Here is a 24,542-nt window from a genome sequence, read left to right as displayed (position 1 = left end):
ATGCAGACAAGCTAGGAAAATTCCAGCAAAGAGCTCCTAACAGGGTCTTTGGGCAATAATAAGTTACCTAACCACAGGCCCAGACTGGGGCAGGGGGGTTAACCTCAGGAAAGCAGGGCCCTCTTCCTACCAGGCCAACCTCCACCTCTGCAAGCGGGAAAGGATGTGGGTGGGGGAGTGGGGAGAGAAGATCCAGGATCATCACGGGTTGTGTGCACAGCTTCTTTTTCAGAGGACACCCTAAAAAAGGAAAAACAAGCTGCATACACCGACACCTACCTAGTGTCAGAAGCTAACGGTAAGAGCAAATCTGATCGCTGTCCACTTTGGCCGTTCCGTCTGTCATTGATCTGTCTTCCGAGACCTCAGACCTCAGAGTGTGGTCCTGACCAGTAGCATCATCAGAGCCAGGAGGATGTTAGAAATGCAGAGTCCTGGGCCCTAACCCAGACCTACTGTGTCAGAGACTGCATTTTCCCAAACTCCCCTATTGATTCGTGTGTGCTTATCATGGAAGCAAAGACTTCCTGTGGCCCTTACTAGTCCTCCCATGACTTTCAGAACTCATAGAAAAAAGCTTTGCAAACCACTTGCTAGCTTTTTTTTCTTCCCAAATACCTGGATTCTGTCCTGGATTACCATATTTCTTCACATGGTGGTTCCTGTGAATCTCTCCAAATCATGGATTTCAGGGAGCTCAATAAAGGAAGAGAAAAGTTAAGCCACGGAACATTTTTTTTTTTAATGCAAATGAAATCAATTACAATCCTCTCAAGGTCTAACACTAAGTCTTCTACTTTTTTTTTTCGAGATACTTAAGTGTTTCTTCTTTGATTATTTGAAGCTAGGTCTTCTAAATTAGCAGTTCCTTACATGGGTGGAGGTTGGGTTGTGGAGCCAAAGGACCCTTTTCAGAACCTGGTGAAAGCTGTAAACACTTTTTCCAGAAAATCTCACATACACCCACAAACTCAGTGATTGTATAGCATCTGGGACTCACTCTCAGCCCTCCTCCCAGCCCATCTTTGCCTTTCTTTTCCTTCCAGTTCAGGTTAGGAACCTGTGTGCAAAGTCTTTTAACCAAGACATCAAGAGTCATTTCTCACAAGCACATTTATTGTTTGAATGCCATGGTCACCCCTAGTACATCCTCCAAAAAATGTCTTGGGCTTTAAGGTCACAAAAGTTTATTACAGTGTATTTTTGCCCACTGTGAACTGTTTGCCAAGCCAAGTCTTCATCAACATAATTATTGCAGTATGAGATCCGTGAGGACTGAGTTAATGGTGTTCCTGCACACGGCTGTTCCACGAGGTCCCTGGGGCACACCTACTTCAAGCCCCTCTCCAGGTCTACGCACAGGCTGGACCGTCCTGTGGGCTCCTGCAGTTTAAGGGCACAGCCAAAACAGTGATCTCGGTATTTCTTTCAGGAGATGTGAAGACTGTGACTGCAAAGGGCAATGGGGCCTCTGCAGGTGAGTAAGAGCGGCGGGTCCCACAGCATCAGGAGTGGAGGAGCTGGCGATGGTGAATGGACCAGATAACAGCCCCCTAGCCTGGAGCCAGTGCACACATGAACACCCTAGCTCTAGAGTTTCCCCAAAAGCCTTCAAAGGGAGTGGGGTGGAGGGCGGTGGAGGGGTTGGCTGGGGGCCAAAGCAGGGCTGCAGAAGGAGCTCAGCTCAGGAGACATGCTCACAGTCACACTGTACCTGTGGAACGCCCACTGTCTGGGTGCCTACTGCCTGGGTGCCAACTATCTGTCCAGGATCTGTCAACATGGCAGGAGCAATACAGCAGGGCTACTGGTGGGTCTTACAAACCACTCTGCTCCCCTTGTCCACACGCCTTCAAGGTGACCCTAAGATTACACACATCTCCAGTCCCTTACACCTTCCTCACCTGCTCCCATCATCTTGTGAGAGAAGGAAATCAAGGAGTATCGGCCCACTTTGGATATTAAAAACAAAATACACTTTCACTAAAAAGAAAGAAAAAGCCTCCTGGCCACCCTTTAAGTGCTGAGTATAGTTCTAGGCACTGTGGGGATTACAAAGAAAGAGGCTTGTGAACTGAGATGTGGAGATGGGGATTATTCAGATTTGGGCTTAGTGAAATGCAGAAGGTGGTGGCAGATCCATATTAATAATCAAGAATTTTAACCCTGATGCTCTCTGCTACATCCTCTGCTAATTACGCTGCATGCCTTATCTCATTTAACATCCATTTCATGAAGAAAGTTCAACTTTGAACTCCATTTTATAAAAAGAGGAAACAGGGACCTTCTCCTTAAGGGACCTTAAGGGACTTTAAGGGACCTTCTCAGGCTCACACAGCTCAAGCCCAGGATTGTCAGACCTCTGCTCAGCACCAGCCACCACAGCTCCATGTTTATTCCAGGAGCCACCGGGACCTACCTGCAAGCCCACTCATATTCACTCAGGCCTGCAGGAAATCACAAGTTAGAGAATTTGGAGGGAAGGGGCACGAGCCGCCGGCATTCACCTTACCCCTGCCCTCTCTTCCACAGACATCCACGGCTACGACCACCGCCGTGGTGGTGGAGGCGGCGGCGGCAGCGGCGGTGCCCTTGGCAGTGGGGCCGCTGGTGGAGGGGGCAAGGGCTCGTGGGGGGCAGCGCCTACCTGGTGCCCCTGCGGCTCCTGGTGCAGCTGGTGGAAGTGGCTGCTGGGCCTGCTGCTCACCTGGCTACTGCTCCTGGGGCTGCTCTTCGGCCTTATCGCTCTGGGTACGTGTGGCAGCTCCCCGCTGCCTGTTCAGAAGGGCAGGAACCAGCAAGTATCCCAAGTGTCAGGTGCCAAGGGGCCTGAGATCATGGGTGCAGACCCCTTGTTCCTGCAGATGAGGAGGCTGGGGCTCCAGGAGGCCCCTGATCGAGGTCCTGTGACTTCTCCATGGCGGAGCTGAGTCTCTAAGACAGCTTCTGGTTCTCAGGGGCCCAGGGCCCCATGCCAGTGGCATCCTGCTCCAAGCACCTGGCTGCCCTTAATAATCAGGCCAGACCTCTCACAGCCTTTCTACTTTCCACGTTCCATTGACTCTCACACCAGCTCCCTTGCGAGACTTGAGGGCCAGCTCTGTCACCATGGCCAGGCTTCTTCAAGGCTCAGTTCCAGTTTTGAGTAGATCAACCTGCTGGTAGCCACGGCAGACTATCTCCCCAAAAATATTCCAGTAAAATGTCCCTCCAGCGTAAAGAAGCCATCACTCCACAGCCCCCATTTCAGCCTCCCCTGGAGCACTAGGAGGGCACTGGCTGGCAGGCTCCTGTGCTGATGCTGTCTCTGTGTGTCTGTTCCAGCCGAGGAGGTGAGGAAACTGAAGGCACGTGTGGAGGAGCTGGAGAAAATGCGGGGCCGCTTGTCTTACAACGAGAAGATGGAGAGGAGCAGCCAGGACTCTCTGCAGGGGGTTGCGCCCAGGCTGGGGGAAGGTTTAGGAAAATCTGAGCTTGACGACTACAATCTGGAGGACGTCTGGCAATTCATGAAGGTCAGGCTGATGACAGAACAGGAAAATGGTGAGCACATCACAGGGGGAAAGGCCAGCAGCTCCCAGTCCTGGCTCCTGTATGTGGAGTGGTGTCTGTTTAGGGCAATCCTCAGCACTCCTCACTCAGCTCTCTTGACAGCTCTGGGAGGGAGGGAGGACCCATATTGGTATCCCATTTTATGGTTAGAAAACTTGAGAGCTGGGGAGCGTTGTCCAGCCTGCATACTTTAGAATCAGGTAGCTAGCCCTAGCCTGTTTCATCCCACCATGCCCCTGATCCCCTTCAGGTATGTGTGTGTTGTGCTTGTGTGTGTGTGACACAGAAGATGTGCAGCTAACTCCAGCTTTGCTGTCTCTTGTAGGAAATCTCCGAGGAAGCCCTGGGCCTAAAGGTATCGCAGTGGATGGAGCCCTTTTCCTGCACTTGGAGCCAAGTTTTCTGGGGGTGGGGATTGGGTAGGGGGGGGGTTGGAAAACTTTTTATTTTTCAAACTGAAGGATGAGCAGTGGAAAGATCTTACAGAATCTGTTGGGAGGGCTGAGAACTGGCTCTACCGTCAGAATATCTTAGAATGGGAAGGGAGCTAAAGTGTCGTCTAAGAGAGGCGAGTGACGAGCCCAGGAGACACCGATGGTGATGGAGAGGAAGCCACGCCACACGCCAGCTCACTATGGAATGTCATTTACATGCTGTCCACTGACCTCTAGGAGAGAATGGCCCTTGGCTTCTCACCACATCTCACAGTTTTCATGTCTCTCTTATTTTAGGTGACATGGGAGTTCAAGGCCCTAAAGGTAAATAGAACACGTAAATTTTTACCTTAGATATTAGTGAGGGTTGACAGTTTAAAGCAGTCAGCAAGTGCCAGAAAACACACTTCCCACCCTCCCTGGCCATCCCCCACTTGTGATAGGACCATGAATTGTGGAGCAGCGTGCAGACCTGCAGGTTTTTGGGGAAGGGGCAGAGAGTGGGGGAGGTGTGGGCTTCCCAACAGAACAGAGCTGCGCCCCTGGGGCAGTACTGTCGCTGACCTGATCTCAGGGCTTCCCACAGCAAGGACCCTGAGGAGGCCTGTGGTCTGAATCAGCCCAGGTGGTTCCAAGGCCAGGGGTACACAGACCATTCTGAGAATCGCTATTGGAGATGGCAGGGTCACCCCCTCTCTTCTCAGCTTCACCGCCCTTCCCAAGAGATCCCAGTGCAGGAACTGGGGTTCCTCTATTTGGCGGCCTCCCAACTTGAGGATTCCCTGCCCCCCACGCACACTCTGGGCCTCCACCTCTGCACTCCAGTCCCCAAGGCTCCGGCTTGCAGGCTGTGAACCCATCCTGACCGTTGTCGACTGAAAAATACAGTCACAACCTGAAAGTGGAGAGTTGTTTTGTTCGGTGGGAATGTTCAGGACCCTGAGCCCGGAAAACAGCGCGTCAGGACCTCTGAGAGAACTGCTCTGAGCGGGTAGTGGGGGTCAGGCTATATACAAGTTTGCAACAAAGGGAGCAGGTGGTCTGAACATCAAAGACCAGGTATCCAGTTAAGGAAGTGAGCACTCTGTGTATGGAAGGAGGCAAGCCTCTGGGCTCGCTGAATTCATTTCTTTCGTGTGCACCCAGCTGTCTGGGCTCAATCCTGTTTCCTTGTTCACCTTGCTTCTTGCATCCCCCCAGCTCCTCAGCAATCACCGTGGGCACGGCAGCATCTGCTGGATCGCAGTTTGGGGAGTCCTCATCCACATTTGGAGGCCAGAAATCGCTGATGGCTGTGAAATTTCTTGTTCATTAATATAGGAGATATTTTCATTTCACACCATCATGCAGTCAAATCTGAATCACAGATAAACAATAACTCATTCTTCACTATAAGTATGCCCCACACACTACAAATTTGTTCAGTGTTTATCTGCAATTCAGACTTAACTGAGCGTCCCATATTGCGGTTTGGCCATCCTACCTGAATTCCACCGGAGGCTCCCTTAGGTGATCAGCCCGGGTCCTCTGCTTGACTTTTCTTTCTCCGTTCCCACAGGAGACCGCGGGTTCCCTGGAACTCCAGGTGTGTAGCCTCTGAGGGTGCTGCTAGGGTTGCGGACTAATGGGTCCTGGCTCCTGGGGTCTGGGAGGAAAGCAAGGCTGAGCTATTCTTGTGTGTCCGCAGGTATCCCTGGGCCCTTGGGCCACCAAGGTCCGGAGGGACCAAAGGGACAGAAAGGCAACGTGGGTAAGAATCACGCCTCTGTTCACTTATGCCCTCATTCACTCATTCATTCAGTAAACGTTTTTGTTAGGTACCCGCTGTGTGCCAGGCCCCCTTTTAGGTGCTGGGGAGAGAATGGCGAACAAAACAGAGAACGCCTTTCTACTTTTGGGTGCAGATAAACAATAGACATGATAGATAAGTGAAGTATACAGAGGGAGGAAGTGACTGGTGAAATAGGAGCATAGAGCCCGGGGGCCTGGAAGGGCTGAGGGGTAATTGAAAATAAGGCTGGCAGGGAAGGCCTCGCTGAGAAGGTGCCATTTGAGCAGAGATGTGAAGTGGGAGAGGGAGCAGGCCTAAGATGATCCAGCAGGACCTTCCAGGCAGAGGGGGAAGCTACAGGCCTGGGGCAAGGGTCTAGGAGCTTGGGGAGGAGGAGGAGGAGGAGGAGGAGGGTGTCTGGAGCCCTCAAAGGAGGCCAAGAGTCAAGAGGGAGGGGCCTTGGAGACCTTGCAAGGATATGGCTTTTATTCTCAGTGAACTGAGAAGCTGTTTGCAGGTTGGGGCAGAAATGGGACATGATCCACTTGCATTTTCAAGCTCTCTGGCTTCTGCACTGAGTCTGGGCTGCAGAGGGAGAGAAGTAGGGAGATGGGTGTGGAGACTCCAGGCAGGCGTCCTGCCAGCAAGATGCTGCCTAGCTGGCGACTAGCTGAGGTGGGCATTTCTGTCTTTAGGTGAGCCTGGCATGGAGGGACCCATGGGCCAGAGAGGGCGAGAAGGCCCCATGGGACCTCGCGGTGAACCAGGGCCCCCTGGGTTTGGAGAGAAAGGAGACAGAGGTAAGAGGCGATTCCTTCACTGGGAGGACTGGCTGCATCCACTTCCTCCTCACGTGGTTCTCCTTCCCTCCCTCTTTCACTTGCATTAGCTGAGCACCTGCTTTGAGCCAGGGTCTGTGCTGGATCCTGTGGTCTAAGAAAGGGGCATGGGCTGGGAAGTGGGTTCAGGCCCAGAGGATCCAAGACCACCAGCGGGGTGGGAAGTGTTTTCCACCCTGCAAAGGATACCACATGGGCTGAGTGGGCAACTGAAGTGGGGGAACCCTCTCAGAGTGCTTATTTCTCCCCAGGGGATGCTGGTAAACCAGGTATTCCGGGCCCACCTGGTGTCCCAGGCTCTGTCGGTCCCAAAGGTAAGTCCAGTGACCACACAGTGCCCAGGTCTGCCATGTCCAGGAAGGATCTCAGAGGTCCAGGCACTGGGATCCCAGACAGCCCTAATCCACAGCTCCAGGGCTGACAGGCCCAGAGAGGGTCCCCCTCCCCAGAAAAGAATCCCTGGGTGTCAGGATTGGAGCTGTATTTTTGGCTCTGTGGTGAATTTGGGGGTTATGCCTCCATCTCTGTTCAATGACCCTGTTATGTGGCCCCTAAGTGGGTGAAGTCAGACAATTTCCTTGCCAGTCAGGGCCCAGAGGCAAACATTCGAGAGCAATCTGTCTGGACACGCCAAGGGATAGGGCCTTCTCACAGTGCGATGTCCAGCTGGTCCCCTCTCCTCCCTGCCCCTGCCTCAGCCCAAACGCTCAACTGGGAAGGAGCAAGGGGTCTCTTGATCCTGGCAGCCACAGCCTCCTCCTAAGGAGGACTTCACACTGGGGTCACTCCTGGACCCGCCGACTCTGGGGTCCTGGTGCGCACGCGCAGCCCTCACCTGGGGTGTACGCCCCACCCCCGCCACATGCCACTCCGCATGGGGTCAGTGTCCCGGCCTGTACCTGACACATCTGGTCATTACTGTCGCGTTGTCCTCCTCAGGTTCCAGCGGTTCTCCTGGCCCGCAGGGTCCCCCAGGTCAGTGGCCTTCTTCTCAAAAATAGATGCTGTTTCTGAGGCAAAGAGAGGGCGGTTAAATGGAGAAACAAATATTCTTAAAGCCAAAGAAGCAATTCTAAAGACAGCCTCCTGGAGACACAAAGCTCACTTCTGCCTGTGTGCCCCCTGTGGCTAAGGTCAGGTACAGTGGGTCCCATGAGACTCTGTTCTTACCTGACTTGGGGCACCAGACCCTCCAGCCCTCCCAGCAGGCGGCTCCCATCCTGCCGTGATCTGAGCGAAGCGCCTGCCTCCCCTCATCCCTGTGGGCCAGAGCTCGTGCCAGGCGTCTCAAGCTGCAGCCCACACTGTCCTGCGGTCCAGCGTCTCTGCCAGGGTGCCCACAAGGGGCTCTCATGCCTGGGCCTGGGAATCGCAGGGGCCAGGAACCTAGTCCAGGATGAAGCAGTGGGGACGTGGGAGGAGACCATAAACAGCAGCGCTTGGCTTCTACCCCAGGGAGTGTGTTTGTCTGCGCATGTGTGTGCCCAGGAGGTATGTGTGTGTGGATGTAGGCATGTATCCGTGTGCGTGTCCATCCCTTCCAAAGCTGGGGACACTCCTCCACCCATGTGGTTTCCTCTGTGTGCAGGCTCTATAGGTCCCCAAGGACTCCGAGGTGAAGTGGGACTCCCTGGTATCAAAGGTAAGCTGGGTGGAGGGGCTGGAGGGAGGGGACATTAGCTTAGAGATGCAACTCACTCAAGAAGGAGGTCTGGGGCACAGGGAGGGTCTGGTGGACATGCCAACAGCCTGTGCAGGCTGACAGGTGATATGAGGGGAAGGGGCAGTCAGGACGGTGGGGGAGCCTGACTTCAGACACAGATTCTGCCCCTTTTTGTTCGTCCCACCAAGGCTCTTCACACTGAGGTGACCATTTCCTTTTCAGGTGACAAAGGACCCATGGGACCACCGGGGCCCAAAGGTATGTTGCTCCTGCTGCTGCTCGGACATCACCACGGCCTGGGAACCCAGATGTGAACCCTGCCCCGGGGTCTTGATGACCAGACCCTAGGGCTGGGAGGGATCCAAGACTCTAGTCCAGCCTCTCAGATAGTGCTGCTGAGGCAGAGAGGGGAAGCAGCACCAGCGTCACAGCGCTGTAGTCGGGTGGTCCTCGGAGTGGCGAGGACACAGCCCTGAGGCCTCTCCCCACTAGACTGGACTCCTTGTTACCCCCAGCACCCACTGGTGAGACAGAAAGGCCTGGGTCAGTTTGCAGGTGGGCCCTGACCCAGGAGAAATCTATCTAGCTTGCTTTCTGGGTCTTTGTTAATGCTGAGTTCTCGCCAACGTTCAGCTGACAGCAGCTTCCAGATACTATGGGAACTGTTCTGCAACCAGGGTTCCCCTTGCTGAGTGAGATTCTTTTCCTTGCTCCTGACTGATGCTTGCTTTCTCTACCCCTGCCCCCCACCCCATGTTTATTTCAGGTGACCAGGGTGAGAAAGGACCCCGAGGCCTCACAGGTCAGTCCCACACAGGAATCTACTGTTACCTTAAAGACTTTTTATAAATCCATTGGATACTGTAAGCGGGGGAAAAAAAATACAGAAGCATCAGATAGAATCTCTGTCTAAAAACCTTCAGAGGACTTGCAATCTAGACTGGAGTATAAGCCAGCATCAGCAATATATGTTTGGGACAGAAAAGATAGTTTATGATTGTCTCTGATTCTTTTGAAGAATTTAGTTGCCTTTACACTACTCATATCCCTTTCTCCTCTCACCTCCTGCCAGCTTGCACAATTGAAAGGAAATAGTACTAGTGCTTTGGCCACAGGAGGTAGCTTTTTGTTGCCAAGGAAATGAGACTCATACACAGGCCCCTCCAGACCAGGCGTGGCCTCTGGGCCAGTCCATGCCTGCTGCCAGGGGTGGGAGGCCTGACTTTAGAATGAAAGCAGACGCTGTGTCCCCAGCCTCTGGTTGGCATGCCAAGTTCCTCTGGTCAGAGAGGTGGCAGGCTTCAGGGTGTCTGGCAGGGTGGCATGCTCTATTATGGTCAAGCTCCTCCATCACCTAGTCCACTTCCTTTGCAGGCGAGCCTGGCTTGAAAGGTTTACCTGGTGCCGTGGGTGAGCCCGGGGCTAAAGGAGCGATGGGTGAGTGTCTCAAAGCAGCAGGCACCATGGGTCTGCGCCGCTGCCATCATCATCATGCCCTAGAGCTGAGACCCGTGTAGAGCTGTGTCTCCCATTCTCTAATCTGTCCACGCCTGGCAGAGACTCCACTTACAGGCTATTCCTGCATCTGGGCATCCTCTTGGGGCTCACAGAGCTGCCACTGTCTCTGACAGCGTCTTACTGCTCTGAGGGTGGGGGGCCTTGGCAAGACATGGTCCACCCCCTCCCCTGCCACCCTCCTCTGCACCCCTCCACCCGCCAGTTCCTGCCTCCAAGGTACTCAGGCCCCTGAGGAGGATGGGCAAGAGCTGAGGTTCTTCAGAACCCGCAGAATTCTAGGCACAGCCCTGATACTCCAGGGCTGGTCTCACAGCCAGATCGCAGAGTTCAGTCCTTTGGCTGACCCTTCCTGAAGGGCCTGTCAGCCAGGACAAGGAAGCTAGCCAAAGACCCCCCAGGTGGCCAGGCATTTGGCAACATGTCCCAGAAGGGTTTAAGCCCCACTGATGGGGATGTGGTGCTTTGATGATCTCATTCATTTAACAAACTATTAGGAAGTGCTGACGGAGTTCAGGATGCTGTGCTGGGCAATAAGATGCTTTACCTCCCTCGAGGGAAGATAAAGCTCGTGTGAGGTGATGAGGGTCATGAGAGGTACAGGGTGCTCTGAGGAAACAGCAGAGAGAGAGGTTTCTTCCAACCAGAAGAAGGGAGGAAGGGGCTCTTCAGATGGTTTGAAAAAGTAAAGAAGATTTTAACCCCAGAGGCAGCCATATGAGTGAGGAAAGACGGAGAGGTGGCAAAAAGCAAGAGCTGGCCCCAGATGGACATGACTTTGGACAGAGGTTAGAATGATGCCTACAGCAGAGAAGACAAGATCTTAGAGGACTCTGACCTCCAGGCCAACACACATTGAGCATCTTGTCAGGGACATGCAGTGTGGGCCATGGAAGAGTTCTCGGCAGGAAAAGAGGCATTAGGAACAGAGGACAGGGGAAAGCTGTGCCCAGCAGTGTGACAAGGACAGGGCTTCTTCCGTGTCTCATGGCTGCGGGAGGGGCTGCATGGGCTCCCCCTCCCCCACCTAGGAGACAGCTTGTGAGGCTGTAGGGTGGTTGAAGGAGGAGTCCCAGGGAAGCTCCCAGAGTCACTGAAAAGCTTTGATCTGCTTTCCCAGGACCCGCTGGCCCTGACGGACATCAAGGCCCAAGAGGTTGGTCACGGAGCTGCTCTCCTTACTCTCCCCCCTCCCCCGCCTACCCTTCTGAGTCCCATCCACATCCCAGCAGGCAGCTCCCAGCACCCCAATCAAAATGCCAGGGGGTGTATATCACAGGGAGGTGTGCAAGGCCCGGGTCTCACCCACTTCCTCCCTTCCATCTGCTGGCAAGTTATTCAGTAGAACCCCAAGAGCGCCCAGCTCCCAGGTGCGGGCCAGCCAGCTTGCCTAGAGGGAAAACTCTCCATGTGGCGCTGCTCTCTCTAGGGGAACAAGGTCTTCCAGGAATGCCGGGAACCCGGGGCTTACCAGGACCTTCTGGGGACCCAGGGAAGCCAGGTAAAGAGCGGGAAGGGGGAGCTGGCCGTGCTGTGTGTGTGTGCGTGTATACCTTTCTGAGTCCATTTTCCTCCAGAAGCTCATCAGGAAAATGCTGGCTGGAGCCAGGCATAATGGCTGTGGGTCCTGACAGCCCAGTCACCAAGTCTGGCAACTCAGGAAAAAAAAAACACCACCAAAAGCAAGGAGTTCTAGAAAGCATCAAGTAGTCTCTTAAAAATGGCAGTTTATCACCCACTCAGTTCCTGGTTCCTCTGAGCCCTCCAGACCTCCTCAGGCCATAGCTGGGACAGTCACCAGTGGCTGCCATTCTGGGAAAATAAGCCACTGTTAGGGTCACCACCAAAGACCCAACAGGAGCAAGATCCCCAGAGCTGCAGGAGGAATAAATCAAAACAGGAAAGCCATGAGGGCAGATGGCAATCCTCCGAGGCCTGTGAGGAGCAGGGGGCCCCCTGGCTCCTCTGGCGGGTACACAGATGGGGAGTGCCAAGGAGATAGCCTAGGGGGCAGCATGAGAGTCAATGAGTGTGTGAACTTTCTGGGTTTGTAGCTCTCAGACACCAAAGGGTCTGAGACCCCAAAAAGGCTAAGGACCACCCCCCAGTGGAGCAGTGGGTCGAAGAACTGCACATCACCCAGAGGGTGACGAGGACCCTGGAGTCCGGCTGCCCCACACACAGGGTTCATCTCCCTGCACCGCTCCTGGGCTGAGGCGGGGGCTCCTCAGCCCTTCAACTCTCCTTTCATGTCTTGTTTTGCATAGGTCTCACTGGACCCCAAGGACCTCAGGGTGAGTTACTGGGTCACTCCCACCCCTGGCATTCTGCAGAAGCTTCTCCAGTCACCAGAGTGTTTCCACTCCTCCCCTCACCCTCCAGCAAGAATGGGTTCAGGTCATTTTACTGAGTCTGAAGAAACACCTTAGGCAGGAAAAATACTCACAGAACAATCTAGAAAAGCATTCTGGAGAGATGAGGTTAGATCACAAGCAAATTCTGTCTGCCTGAGCCTGGCCCCCTGTGGTGCAGGGACCACCCCACCCCCCCCCCCCCACCGACACACACACTCCCCCCCACCCTGTGAGGAGGCTCAGAAGTCCTGTTAGTCCCACAGAGACCACAGCCTCCATGGCTCAGCAGGGAGTGGGTGTCGTGTCACGCAGAAGGGCCCAGCCTCTCTGGGACAGCGCCAGTGTCCAGTCTGTCCAATAGCTGGATAGTGTGCACCCACCTGGATCTGAGAAACTGTCACCACACCAGCCCCAACTCTTAAAGGAAATTAGGCAAAGATACAAAATAAAATCAAACAACATCTCCCCCAACAGTTCAGCACACAGGGACTTGTTTCTAATGCTTCCTGGTGGAATTCAGTGGATGAAAGCAAGAGGCAGTGTTATCAGATATAGGAATATATAGGAATGTATCTGATATATCAGATATATAGCCCAGTCCCTACTCCCCGAGGCTTCAGGGGATCCCCCACAGCAGGGTCCATGCACCTCCGCCTCTCTCCAGCCCAGCTGTTGCCCCATTTCCTAGAGATGGAGAAGGGCTCAGAGCAAGAGGCTGCCTGAGGGGCCTCTGGGCCCAGGTGGAAGTCAGTCAGCTGGGCCTGCAGGTTTCAGTGCGTGATTGCGGCCTTGCTAGGTGACCCAGTGCTAGGTGCCACCACAGGGTGTCTGAGATTGCTGCCCTTCATCATCCTGACTCACTTGTTTTCAATCACATCAGGAATTCCTGGTACCCCCGGCCGACCAGGAGTTAAAGGTAAGTGGCTTTGCAAACAAACTAGACAGTCACTAGTCATTTTTGCAGGAGGCCCCTCTCTGGCAAGAGCCTGGATCAACAGTGGCATCTAGTGGCTTCAGAGGAAGGCTGTGAGGTTGAGGAGCCAAGGATTCTTCTCTTCAACTAAGCCCTGAATCTTCAAGCCCCACTCTGTTCCCCACAATCTAGAACCTCACTTTGGTGCCTGGGTTTCCCCCAGCCTTTGATGAAGGAGGATCTGGAAGGATGCTGCCCCCACCCCTGAAGGCCTTTCCATTCCACCTCTAAAACACCCCGAGAGTGCTCCATCCCCTCACTTAGGCTGGTCCCCCCGTAGTGTGACTCTTCCCTGGGACAGGTTTTATAATCCACATAGACCTCAGTGTAACTGGGACACTGCCACCCCCTTTCTGAGAGGGGGCTTTCATTCAGGAGGGTCTCAGAAGCTACTGAGAGGGCAAAGTCAGAGTTCTGGGGGGAGCATCCTCAGGACTGGACCCTTCCGCGTAGGGCAACGCTAGCATCCGCCCCCAACCCTGGGCCAGTCCAGGACAGGCATTGCTCAGGGACGGTCCTCTCCTTCTGTCCCTGTGAGCCTACCATCCTGAACCCTGACATTCCATAGAGCTGCCCTCTGTCACCGTCACCTTGTGGGGACCTACTTTCCAGAAACTACTTCCAACTGGTTGGGGCCAAGGAGTTCTTTCAGCACATCCTGGCCAAACACATCTCCAGGTCCACAGATCTGCTCAGGGAGAGGCCTGGGATTCTCCAGGAGAGCCCCCCGCCTTTCTCCAGGGGCTATGGCTTTCTGTCCAGTGTGCACAAGAGGCGGACATTGTACCTGATACTGGATTGTGTTCCAACAAAAATAACTCAAGTACTTTTCTTAGATTTGACCCCCAGGGGCTGGCAGGACACAAGTAGAGACCACCCCTCTGCTCCCCCAAAGGGGGAAATCAGCATCACCCCTCTGTGTGTGGATGACTGAATACCCACAGGCCTTGGGAAATGACAAGAAAGTTCTAGTCAAGGACTTTTCCGTCCTCTACTTCACTCTCTTGGTTCTCTAGAATCTGTGGGTCTCCAGTCCACAGAGATCCCTCACTGAGATGGCCTTGAGAAAGTGTGAATCTGCCATCCCCGTCTTGGAAGTCTCCCATGCACATTTGCCCTTTCAATCCTCTGAAACACAGGGCAGAGAAGACGTCTGTTAACCTTTACATAACTTGGGATTCCTCAGACCACAGACCGCCACCCCCCACCACCACACCTTAACTTTGCACGGCCCCTATCCTGTCCCGGGGAATTGGCGCCTGAGGAGCATGCGAACTAGACTTGACCCTGCAGGCTTACTACCTCTGCTCTTTGACCTCTCGGTACTCTTTGCACCTAAAGAAATTCCCAGTAAGAGCCTTCGATGCCCCTGGTGAGAGAAGACAGACTATGGGAGTGGGAATGACTCCTAAATTGGCATATTCTGGCCTCATCAAAAAGGCACACTGTCCAACACCCACCAGTGAAGCCCCTTTGCAGAGACCCAGCTTTGTCCAAAAGCTATTGTGAGCCAAGAAGATTGACTCTCTGGCCTCCAGGGTCTCCTGGGCACAGACTGGTGCTTAATGCATCCTGCCTGTTCCCCTCCAGTTCATTCAAATGCCTTTAGCCTGCGGGTTAGGAGTGGGTCTCAAATGCAATCAGAAGCCTTGAAAATGATTTATTGAACCACTCTTCTCTTCCTCCGCTCCCAGGTGAACCAGGAGCTCCAGGCAAGATCATGACTTCAGGTAGGCAGGCCCTGCAGAGGGTACTGGGCATCTGTCCTGGCTCTGTCTCCACACCCTCCACATCTACAGGCTCAGTGCTTTGGGCAGAATGCAGTGCTGGCTCTGCCAGTCAGAGGGAGGAGGGTGGGGGAATTTTAGAGGTTGTACTGGCCCAACCTGGCCCACAGCCCGGCCTGGTCCCTGTGCCTCTGAATGAGGAGAGTGGGGCTCAGCATTGAATGTGCCTTCTGTTTACAGAGGGATCGTCGACTATCACTGTCCCAGGTCCCCCGGGACCTCCTGGAGCCATGGGACCTCCGGGACCTCCAGGAGCCCCAGGTCAGTCTGTTCTCTTGCTTTGCCCCAGGTCAGCATCAGGCTTGCTGATGTTTGACTACAGTAGTGTTCAGTCAAATCTGAAACCTGGGTTGGAACCCGGGGAAGAATAGGAAGAGGCTGAGAAAGCCCCTCCCTGGCAGCCTGGTGAGCCCTGATTACTCCCCAGCAAGTATCCCAAGCCCTGAGTGTGTTTGCTTCCACAGGCCCCACAGCACCACTTCAGGCCCCAGCAGGTAAACGATGTGCTTAGGGCCATGCAGCCAAGAAGTAGCTGAGTCAGGGTTTGGCCCAGGTTCCTCTCAAGAGTCTGTCCTCAAATTGTTTCCTCTTGGAAAACAACTTGATAACATGCATCAGGGGCAACAAAAATGCTAGGAGTCTATTTGAAGCAAACATCCCTAAATTGTCCAACAACAATGAGATGGCTACAAAAATAGGAAGACTTAAAGGAAAGGTGTTTAAAGAGGAGAATACTCGATAATGGGCTTCCCTGGTGACTCAGTCAATAAAGAATCCGCCTGCAATGTGGGAGACCTGGATTCTATCCCTGGGTTGGGAAGATCCCTTGGAGAAGGAAATGGCAACCACTCCAGTATGCTTGCCTGGAGAATCCCATGGACAGAGGAGCCTTGCAGGCTATAGTCCCTGGGGTCACAAAGCGTCAGACACGACTGAGTGGCTTAGCACAGCATGCTCAGTAATGTGTGCTCGGTGGTTGCAACTACATTTTTATAAGAAAAAACTGTTGGAAGGAAATAAAACAAAATGCCTGCAAGTTAAAGAATTATGGGTGATGTTTTTTCTATTTATCTAAAATGCATGTTATTTTTTTATGTCTTTTTCAATTATTTAAAATGTTTGTGTGTAAGTGAAATACATTATTTAACATGACCAGTGCAAGAAGACCAGTGCCTTCTCTCCTGATAAATTCCAGTGACAGAGGGCACACTGTGGGCGTTTAGAAATCTCGAATCATCAGAGGACAGTGTCAGAGTCCTGCCCATCCCAGGGCCCCAGGGCCTGGCAGAGAATTTCTCACCAGAACAGACCACAGGGCTGGTCTCAAATTGCTTATTGCTTTCAAATAAGCAAGCTGATCACTTTGGGCCACTGTTCCATGCCTTGTGAGAAAGGCACTGATGTACCTAGGCACCTGCCTTTTCTTCAGTTCTTCTAGAACTCTGACCCTCAAGGTGTGGTAAAACCTATTCTTCCCCAACCCCATTTCCAGGCCCTGTTGGTCCAGCTGGTCTTCCAGGTCAGCAAGGTATGTGTCGCTCTGAAAGAATGCATGACCATAGGCTGTGGGGAGAGCTTCCTTCCCAGGGTGGAAATATGCCCATCTTTAAAATGAAATGAGAGAGGTGCATCCCGGGAAGGGAGGCGAGGGGGCCCCCCAGCTCATCACAAGGCCCTTGCAAGGCCTCAGCAGCCAGAGGAGACACCTCTTCCCACCCCCTTCCATGTTTCTGAGGAGGTAGGGGTTCCCCTAGAAAGGGAGATTGAGGCTCCTGGATCAGGATCTAGCTTAGCAGTTTTCACAGGCCTCAGGCTTCTTGTGACCAGATCCTGAGAATCAGGTCACTGTCCAGCAACTTAGCCAAATATCCAGACTGTATCCAAAATACCATCTGGCTCCAGATCCTCCATTTCTTCCTGGGGTGTTTCTGGTTCCCAGCCAACACTCTGGCCCCACCCACACTTGGCTCATTCCCGCCCATCCTCAGCTCAGCCCCACACTGACAGATTGTTGAGAGCGGTGACCCCCAACTCTTTGTCCTCCTCCCAGGCCCGCGAGGGGAGCCGGGCCTGGCTGGCGAATCATTCATGGGCAGCAGCAGCTCCTTCTCTGAGGTCCTGTCCACCCGTGAGTACCACCGTTTTCTCTGGGACAGGTGGCGCGGGGGTGGGAGTGGGGAGGTGGCCGAGCATGGGGGCCTGCGGCAGCTGCACCCGGGAGTCATCGTGAGCCCAGTGTAAGGATGGCCAGCTCCTCTGAGACGCAGTGCTAGCTGAGAGAAGAGAACAGAGGGCTTTATCAGCCATGGAGATGAGTCACAGGGGCTGGCGCAGCTGTCAGAGAGCTTCTTCGGATTCCAGGAGGACCAGGGCCACATGGGGTGTCTGCACCCAGCCCTGCGGGTGTGATGAGTCCTGGACCTCCCCACCCAAAACCGCCACAGGGGTCCCTGGGTTCTCAGCCCCAGACTCGGCCTGGCAGGGCTGACTCCTGGGTCCTCCTGTTCCCCATCCTTTAAAGAGCCCAGGCAGAGATGCTGCGGGCCGCCCTCCCGGACACCTTAACAACTGGACACCTTAACAAAGACAACGCCGGCCCCAGTCCGGCAGTCGCCATGTGCCTGCCACTCTGCCTTGGTGTCCCACAGAGCCTGTGCAACGCCCTGGTGATACCGGTCTCGGGCCTCTGGTTTACAGCAGAGGGAACTGAGGCTGAAAGAGCTCAAGATCTTGCCCCAAGTCACAAGCCAGCAGTGGTGAGGCAGGACTTGAACTCAGGCTTCCTGACACGGAAGCCATGCTCCTGCTCGTCACTGCCACACCGGCAACAGCCACCAGGGAGCGCCACTCAGCCCCACCCTGCTCAGAGCAAAAGGCACCTCTAGCCAAGGGTGTCTTGGAGGGTCCCAGGCCATGACCCATGACTTGGTGTGGGGTGTGAGTAGAGTTGCTGATGATCCTGGTGAGGGGTAAGGCTGGCAGAGAGAGCAGTCTCATGACAGCTTTTACTCATTTCTGGTTTCTTCTTTCCACAGAGGGTATTGATTTACGAGGCCCCCCAGGCCCACCTGGACCTCCCGGGCCACCAGGTGAGCACTCAGGGGTCTTTGGAAGGTGGGAAATCTTGGGGGCAGGGCAGGGCTCAAGGCACTTAGTGAGGAAACAAGATCCTGGGTTCAGCATTGCTTCTTCCTTACCCTTTTCTACAAGACCGTCCATGCCAGGCCCCCCAGAACCCCCAGGCCCAGCGGGTGAGAGCGGGGTAGGTGGGAGACAGTGGGACCAGAGCCCGGGCTGCTTCCTGGCTGGTTCTTAGGAAAGAGCTTCTCTGCTGCTCCTCCTGGGCAGAGGGTTCCTGGCCACCTCTTGGAATTGATAAGTCTTGGGCGGTTCTCTTTTCTAGGGGAAGGCTTGCCAGGCCCACCAGGCCCACCAGGATCTCTCCTGACCAGCTCAGGTAATGCTGGGGGGGATCAAATCACTCCTGTTCTCCACCTCGGCCCCAGCCCCAACCCCAACACACGCTGCGGTCCCGGGCGTGCAGTCTTCCTGACCTACTCTCCACGCTCCCTCCTTCTGACTTGCCACCATGGATGTGTTTGCATAAACGCCGTGCTACCTGCTGCAGGGAAGGAGGGTGCTGATGCCAGCCCAGCCACCCTGAGAGCCCCTGGTAGCCCAGCCTGGGGGAGACAGCCGATTCTGTTGTGGGGAGCTTCTGGCTGACTAGAGAGACCTAATTCCTATCATCAGGGAGTCCAGTTCTGATAAAGCAGGCAGGACACATGCTCCTGACATGAGATAAATGCTGACCATAGAACATAGAAGCATACGGAAATAAGTTTAGGGCAAACTTGAGCCCAGAGCTTATCCCTCACAGAAAATGCATCCGTCCATGCACCAGGCTTTTCATTCCTTCTTTACTTTTAAGTATTTTTCTATCCAACTTCCCGACCAACCATCCATCCATCCATTTGACAAATGTTGATCATCTACAGAACGACTGGTGCTGTTCTAGATGCTGCTCCCTCGCAAACATCATTGCGTCCACACTCAAAACTGTTTCTTCCCTCAACAGAGACTTTCTTCTCTGGCCCTCCAGGCCCACCTGGCCCCCCAGGCCCCAAGGGAGACCAAGGTAAGAGCAGTGTCTTAGGGGGCCCGGGAGTCAGTGTGCCCCTGGTTGGCCTGCTGGTGGCCAGAGGAATTTGGACAAGGCTGGACGAGCTGGGGCAGGTCTTCATTCTCCTGCCACACCCCATTAGGAGCTCAGCAGCTTGGAGCAGGGGCCGGGGGTTGGTCAGAAGCTCTGCAAAGCATGTCCACCTCTGCCTTGTCCTGTTGGAGCAGAGGTGTGGGGAGCCCCAAGCCCTGAGTCTGCTCTGGGCCCAGAGCCCTGTCCCGCCCCCTCCTCGGGCCCCTTGAAGTCGCAGCATCTGGTTGGGACATGTCTCACAACTGTCTGCTTTCTCCCCCAGGCCCCCCAGGCCCCCGAGGACACCAAGGTACAGGAGAACTGGCCTCAAACGATCCTAGGGGGTGGAGGCTGACCTTCCGAGATCCCTGAGCTTCTGGGGTTTGGTCCAAATGAGTGATCAGAGGGTGTCTGTGGTTGAGAATTGTGTGCCTGCGTGTGCGTGTGTGCACGTGTCTATGTGGCAGCTCTAGGTACTGCCCGAGGGCCGGTGCTGCCCCAGCTGTGTCATAAGTCTTAGGGAGCCTCGGGAGGGAGGTGGTGTCTTCGGTGGGGCATGAGGAGAGGGAGGCGGGCACAGCTGACCGTCCCCTCTCTGCTGTGTCCCTCAGGCGAGCGAGGCCTCCCAGGGCTGTCAGGCTCAGGTAAGTGCTGAGCACCGCCGTCCCCCCCGACTGGAGCCTCTCCCCAGAGGCTCTGCTGGAGCCTCTCCCACCCGCTGACTGCACTGTGTTGTTGGCCTCCAGGCTCCGGTTCTCTTGGACTCAACCTGCAGGGACCACCAGGCCCACCCGGCCCTCAGGGACCCAAGGGTGACAAAGGTCAGTGCAGGCAGTGGAGAGTGGGAACAAGGCTGGCTCCCAGAGCCCGAAGAGAGGGCAAGGACTGCTTGCTGGTGCTCCAGCCGTGGGAGGAAGAAGAGGCTGAAGAAAGGAGAGCCTGAGGGAGAAAGGGACGGGGTTGGAGGGATACAGTCTGCCCAAGGAAGCTGTGGTATCATTTCAGAAATGAGACTGAGAAACATGGGTCAGTTGTTGAGTCACAATTTGATATAGAGTGGTTGAGCTTAACCAGGGGAGGCTTCCTGGAGTAGGCAATACAAACAGCTTCTTGTTTTGGATTCCAGGTGATCCCGGAGTCCCAGGGGCTCCTGGCATTCCTGGTGGGCCCTCTCGAGGTAAGAAGCCAAGGTGCCCAAAATTCTCCCCATCTTCAAGTGAGGTTGATTGTGCCAATAAGGATATTAATTAACTAATTCATTCACGAATCCATGATTCAGTGTTAATGAGGTACTTTCTCTACATGCTAGATTCTGAACTGCCCCTGAGGAGGTTACAAGATAGCAGGGGTGGGAGACAAGGATGCCTGCACAATAAAGATGACTAACAATGCCGATGACAGTGACGGCGAGAAGAGATCGGGAGCTAGGGGTGCAGGGGTGAGGAGGGCTGTGTGGGCAGTGCACAGGCTGTCGAAGGAAAGGGAGGACTCAGCCTGGGAGAGCTCCTAGGAGCTCGTTGCCACTGTCCTAGTTCTCCTGAGAAAGACTCTCTTTCCTCAGACTGTGAAGGCATTGCCTGTGCTCTTTGGTTTGACCCCAGAGAGGACAGACCAACTCAGTGGCCTTCTCTCCTGCAGGGGGATCGTCGTCAAGTACCACGTTCATGCAGGGTCCGCCAGGCCCACCAGGGCCCCCCGGGCCTCCAGGCTCCCTCAGCAGCTCTGGCCTGGAGATTCAGCAATACATCTCTGACTACATGCAGAGTGAGTACCCCACATCTGAGTGGGGCAGGATGTGTGTGTATGTGTGTGCACAGGTGTGTGCTAGGTGTGCAGGTCCATGAGCTCCCTAACTCCCACCTTCTCACACCTGCCCACGCACATAGACTTGTACATGGACATAGAGCCCCAGTAGAGGCTCATATACACAAACACTTTTCCATGTGTGCACACACACACACACATTCACCCCTGTGTGCGTGCCCCAGACTGCATCCCTGCACATTCCATGGAGGTGAGGGTGTGATTTCCACACACATGGGCGCCAGAGCTTGGTCAGATGTGTCACCGACTGGGGTCTTGCTGGCCCACAGCCCTCAAGATCCACCGGGCCAAGCACAGACTCTGCGTCAGTTTCTCCATCTGTAACAAGGGGGGTCCAGGCTCCCTGCTGGACCTGCCTTGGCCCACGAGTGGGTTAAGTGCTCAGGTCACCTCTGTGGGGGAGACGCGCCCTCTTGGGGACAGGCTTGACTTGCTTTCTTTGTTGGCAGGTGACAGTATCAGGTCTTATCTGTCTGGAGTTCAGGGTCCCCCAGGCCCACCTGGTCCCCCCGGGCCTGTCACCACCATCACCGGTGAGACTTTCAACTACTCAGAGCTGGCCAGCCTCGTCGTGAGCTACTTACAGAGTAAGCCTCTTGCCACCCCTGTGATGACAAGCCTCCTCCCAGGTCCACGGTCATTCCTGGAGCCTCGTCTCTTAATTTGCTGCTTGCTTTGCCCTTTTTGTGAATGTGATGCTCAATATTAAATTCATAGTAATCAGGCTGCTGGATCTAGCTTCCAAAAAAGGTTTGTTCAGATTAAGAAAAATAGAAATTATAAATATCCTGCAAATGCCCCATTCATTTATTTCCCCCCAAGGGAAGCAGCTGGGTGACCAGGCCTTTGATTCTCGAGTTATGAGGGCACTGCTTCAGTACCAGCGAAGCAGGTGACCCGGTTTCCTTCCCCACAGCTTCCGGCTACAACATCGGCACATCCTCCACCTCCATCTCTTCTGAAGACATCCTGGCTGCACTCCGGCGTGAGTTGCCTGGGGGGGCAGTGGGGGTTGGGGGGCTGAAGGGTGCCCGTCTCTCCTGGCTGACTTATCAGGCACACTTGGCGGTCCCTCGGGCCAAGGAGCCACTCCCGCTTCGCTCCCAGCAGTCAGCTGGACAGAGGGTGTCAGATCTCCCCTGAGGGATGAGTGTAGCAGGTACCCCTTCAGCTACTGGCAGCTTGCCAATGTCCCAGCTCACACATCACTTGGGCCGGTCTGCAAGGAGGCCAAGCTGGCCAGTGGCCCATGGCGCCTCCTCTCCTTTCAGGAGATGATGTGCGTCAGTATCTACAGCAGTACCTGATGCCGCAAGGAGCCGGTGGAGATTGGTTCCTCCAGTCTCTGGATTATGCAGAGCTGAGCAACCGCATCCTCAGCTACATGTCCAGTGAGTGTCTGCACCCCTGGCAAGGGGGGCAGGAGGGCCTGGGTGGGCATGCAGGGGCTAGACATCCCTGACCCTCTCCCACTAGGCTGCACCTAACCCAGAGGAGGGGTGGTATTCAGAGCGGTTCAAACCTGTGCCCCAGAGCAGGTCACAGAGCCTGGCGAGGGAAGCCAGAGCGAGTGCCCCGGGCACTGTTCTGCAAGGACTGTGCACACGACTCACATGCACACTTCTCTAGACACACGCCCACCTTTGCATGCACGCACACATGCACACACCCAGCAGGAGAGAGCTGACCTGCACTCTTCCCCAGCCTCAGAGTCCCTCCTCTGCAGTGTCCTTGCCCAGGATCTCACGCCTGCGTCTCTGCCAGTCTCTCCCTACTGCCCCTCTCACCCCTTTCCTGGCCCCTACTTCCGTTCAAGTGGCTTCCATCTGGCTTCCTCTCCGATATGGTGTTTCCACCCTCCCTTCCCTGCCTGACCTGCATCCATCACAACTTGGGATTTCGTTCCTCAGGCACTGGAGTCAGCATCGGGCTTCCTGGCCCCCCGGGGCCCCCAGGCTTGCCGGGCACATCCTATGAGGAGCTCCTCTCCTTGCTCCAAGGTAGGGCTGATCAGGGCCATCTGATCAAGTGCTTCAGGGTGGAGGGCAGAGCCCCTCGGTCCAGGCCTAACTGATCCTTGCTCTTCCTCGGTGTCTCAGGGTCTGAATTCAGAGGTATCGTTGGGCCCCCAGGTCCCCCTGGGCCCCCAGGGCTCCCAGGCAGTTCATGGTCCAGCATCAGCACGGAGGATCTCTCATCCTACCTGCAGAGTAAGGAGTGAGGCAGGCGAGGTGCTCTCAGCCCTGCAGGGGGAGATGTGGCGAGGTGGGGGTGGGGGTGGGTTGGGGAGACTGTGCTCTGAAGTCATGGGAGAGCTCGGGCCAGCAGATGACCAGGTGCCCAGCCGGGAGCTCTGAGTCCCAGAAGAGCTGGGGGAGGGGATGTGATGTGGGTTGAATGAGGCTTGGGACTGGGGGTGGAGGGCAGTGGGGAGCACTTACTCTGGAGGAAGCCAGGACCTGGGTGTGTGGGTCTCCCTCTGCCTCCTTCTAGAGGGGCCCAGGCTGGGAATTCAGTGGTCCTGGTGATGGATCCCTGATTCTTCTCTGTCTCTTGCTTCCTGCTCAGCTGCCGGCTTATCATCCATCCCAGGCCCTCCTGGTCCCCCGGGTCCCCCAGGCCCTAGAGGGCCCCCGGGCATCTCAGGAGCTCTGGCGACATACGCAGCTGAAAACAGTGACAGCTTCCGGAGTGAGCTGATTAGCTATCTCACAAGTAGGTGCCCCTGACGTCCCTGTCCCTCCTCTGTCCCCTCCCAGTCTGGGCTTCTCTCTATGAAAGGGTGGCCAGGGTTTGAAGGGCCTGGTGGCTAAACACCTTAGCCACCCCAGCAGGAGAAGTCCGGCTTCTTCTCAGCCCACACTCCACTCGGTGCGAGTTCACATCCTGCTAAAGGGTGTCAAGAACCAGCCCCCCACCCCAGTTCCCACTTCTTCCTCTCCCCCAGACCCGGCTCCCAGTAATGCCGCTTCCTCCCCCCAGGTCCTGATGTGCGTAGCTTCATCGTTGGCCCCCCGGGTCCCCCTGGGCCCCAGGGGCCCCCCGGGGACACCCGCCTGGTGTCCACGGACAGCTCCTACAGCCGGAGTGGCAGCTCCTCCTCTTTCAGTAGGGACACCTCCTACAGCTCCTCCATGGGCATAGGAGGAGCCAGTGGAGGCTCCCTGGGCGAAGCGGGAGCCTTTGGCATGGACATGGGCCGAGGCTACGGGGCCGCAGCCGAGAGTGGCATGTATGGCGGCAATGGCAGATTCGGGACCGGCTTTGCCGGAGGTCTGGATTACAACGAGCTGGCTGTTCGGGTGTCGGAGAGCTTGCAGCGTAAGTCGGGCCATGAAGCCTCAGGGCTGTGGGGTTGGGAGCATGAGAGCACCTCCACGCTGAGGAGGACAGCAGTCCTGGCATCAGATGGGCCGGGACTGAAGACAAGCTTAGTTCAAGTGGCCCAGTCAGCACTGCAACCTGTGCTGCAGGGAGCAGAGAAGCTGGGGTTCCTTTGTTTCCCCTTCTTACTTGTGCTTCTCAGAAGTGTCTATGACTGTGGAGGGGGGCTGAGGGAAGGTTGGTGGCTAAGCCCTTTCCCCTTGTGGCTTACCAATACAACAATGTATAGTAAAAGGCCTGCAATATAAGCC

At 55.1% G+C, this 24,542-nt stretch overlaps 1 protein-coding gene and 1 long non-coding RNA gene across 2 annotated transcripts in view; one reads left to right on the top strand and one right to left on the bottom strand.

The window, feature by feature from the left end:
- Positions 1-24,542, top strand: part of COL17A1 (collagen type XVII alpha 1 chain) — a 47,144-nt gene that overhangs the window by 20,445 nt on the left and 2,157 nt on the right. The window contains exons 15-52 of the mRNA XM_061403360.1: positions 221-298; positions 1,433-1,477; positions 2,533-2,751; positions 3,325-3,543; positions 3,878-3,907; positions 4,284-4,310; positions 5,545-5,571; positions 5,674-5,736; positions 6,453-6,557; positions 6,848-6,910; positions 7,536-7,571; positions 8,185-8,238; positions 8,482-8,517; positions 9,026-9,061; positions 9,634-9,696; positions 10,895-10,930; positions 11,204-11,275; positions 12,042-12,068; positions 13,009-13,044; positions 14,796-14,831; positions 15,069-15,149; positions 16,381-16,416; positions 16,939-17,016; positions 17,924-17,977; positions 18,292-18,345; positions 18,967-19,026; positions 19,367-19,393; positions 19,695-19,727; positions 19,830-19,904; positions 20,210-20,260; positions 20,722-20,847; positions 21,357-21,494; positions 21,824-21,892; positions 22,179-22,298; positions 22,818-22,907; positions 23,007-23,117; positions 23,476-23,622; positions 23,890-24,228. Of these exons, the coding sequence (XP_061259344.1) occupies positions 221-298; positions 1,433-1,477; positions 2,533-2,751; positions 3,325-3,543; positions 3,878-3,907; positions 4,284-4,310; positions 5,545-5,571; positions 5,674-5,736; positions 6,453-6,557; positions 6,848-6,910; positions 7,536-7,571; positions 8,185-8,238; positions 8,482-8,517; positions 9,026-9,061; positions 9,634-9,696; positions 10,895-10,930; positions 11,204-11,275; positions 12,042-12,068; positions 13,009-13,044; positions 14,796-14,831; positions 15,069-15,149; positions 16,381-16,416; positions 16,939-17,016; positions 17,924-17,977; positions 18,292-18,345; positions 18,967-19,026; positions 19,367-19,393; positions 19,695-19,727; positions 19,830-19,904; positions 20,210-20,260; positions 20,722-20,847; positions 21,357-21,494; positions 21,824-21,892; positions 22,179-22,298; positions 22,818-22,907; positions 23,007-23,117; positions 23,476-23,622; positions 23,890-24,228 (2,997 nt within the window). The remainder of the gene's footprint in view (positions 1-220; positions 299-1,432; positions 1,478-2,532; positions 2,752-3,324; positions 3,544-3,877; positions 3,908-4,283; positions 4,311-5,544; positions 5,572-5,673; positions 5,737-6,452; positions 6,558-6,847; positions 6,911-7,535; positions 7,572-8,184; positions 8,239-8,481; positions 8,518-9,025; positions 9,062-9,633; positions 9,697-10,894; positions 10,931-11,203; positions 11,276-12,041; positions 12,069-13,008; positions 13,045-14,795; positions 14,832-15,068; positions 15,150-16,380; positions 16,417-16,938; positions 17,017-17,923; positions 17,978-18,291; positions 18,346-18,966; positions 19,027-19,366; positions 19,394-19,694; positions 19,728-19,829; positions 19,905-20,209; positions 20,261-20,721; positions 20,848-21,356; positions 21,495-21,823; positions 21,893-22,178; positions 22,299-22,817; positions 22,908-23,006; positions 23,118-23,475; positions 23,623-23,889; positions 24,229-24,542) is intronic.
- On the bottom strand, positions 1,096-9,019 carry LOC133239376 (uncharacterized). Its single transcript, XR_009733804.1, has 2 exons — positions 7,496-9,019; positions 1,096-5,631 (listed from the first exon to the last, which is right to left on the bottom strand). It is a non-coding gene; the product is annotated as an uncharacterized LOC133239376 (long non-coding RNA).

This window comes from Bos javanicus, chromosome 26, assembly GCF_032452875.1.
Source record: "Bos javanicus breed banteng chromosome 26, ARS-OSU_banteng_1.0, whole genome shotgun sequence".
Taxonomy (NCBI): domain Eukaryota; kingdom Metazoa; phylum Chordata; class Mammalia; order Artiodactyla; family Bovidae; genus Bos; species Bos javanicus.
Note: the sequence above shows the minus strand (reverse complement) of the source record. Positions and strands in the feature narration are given on the sequence as shown.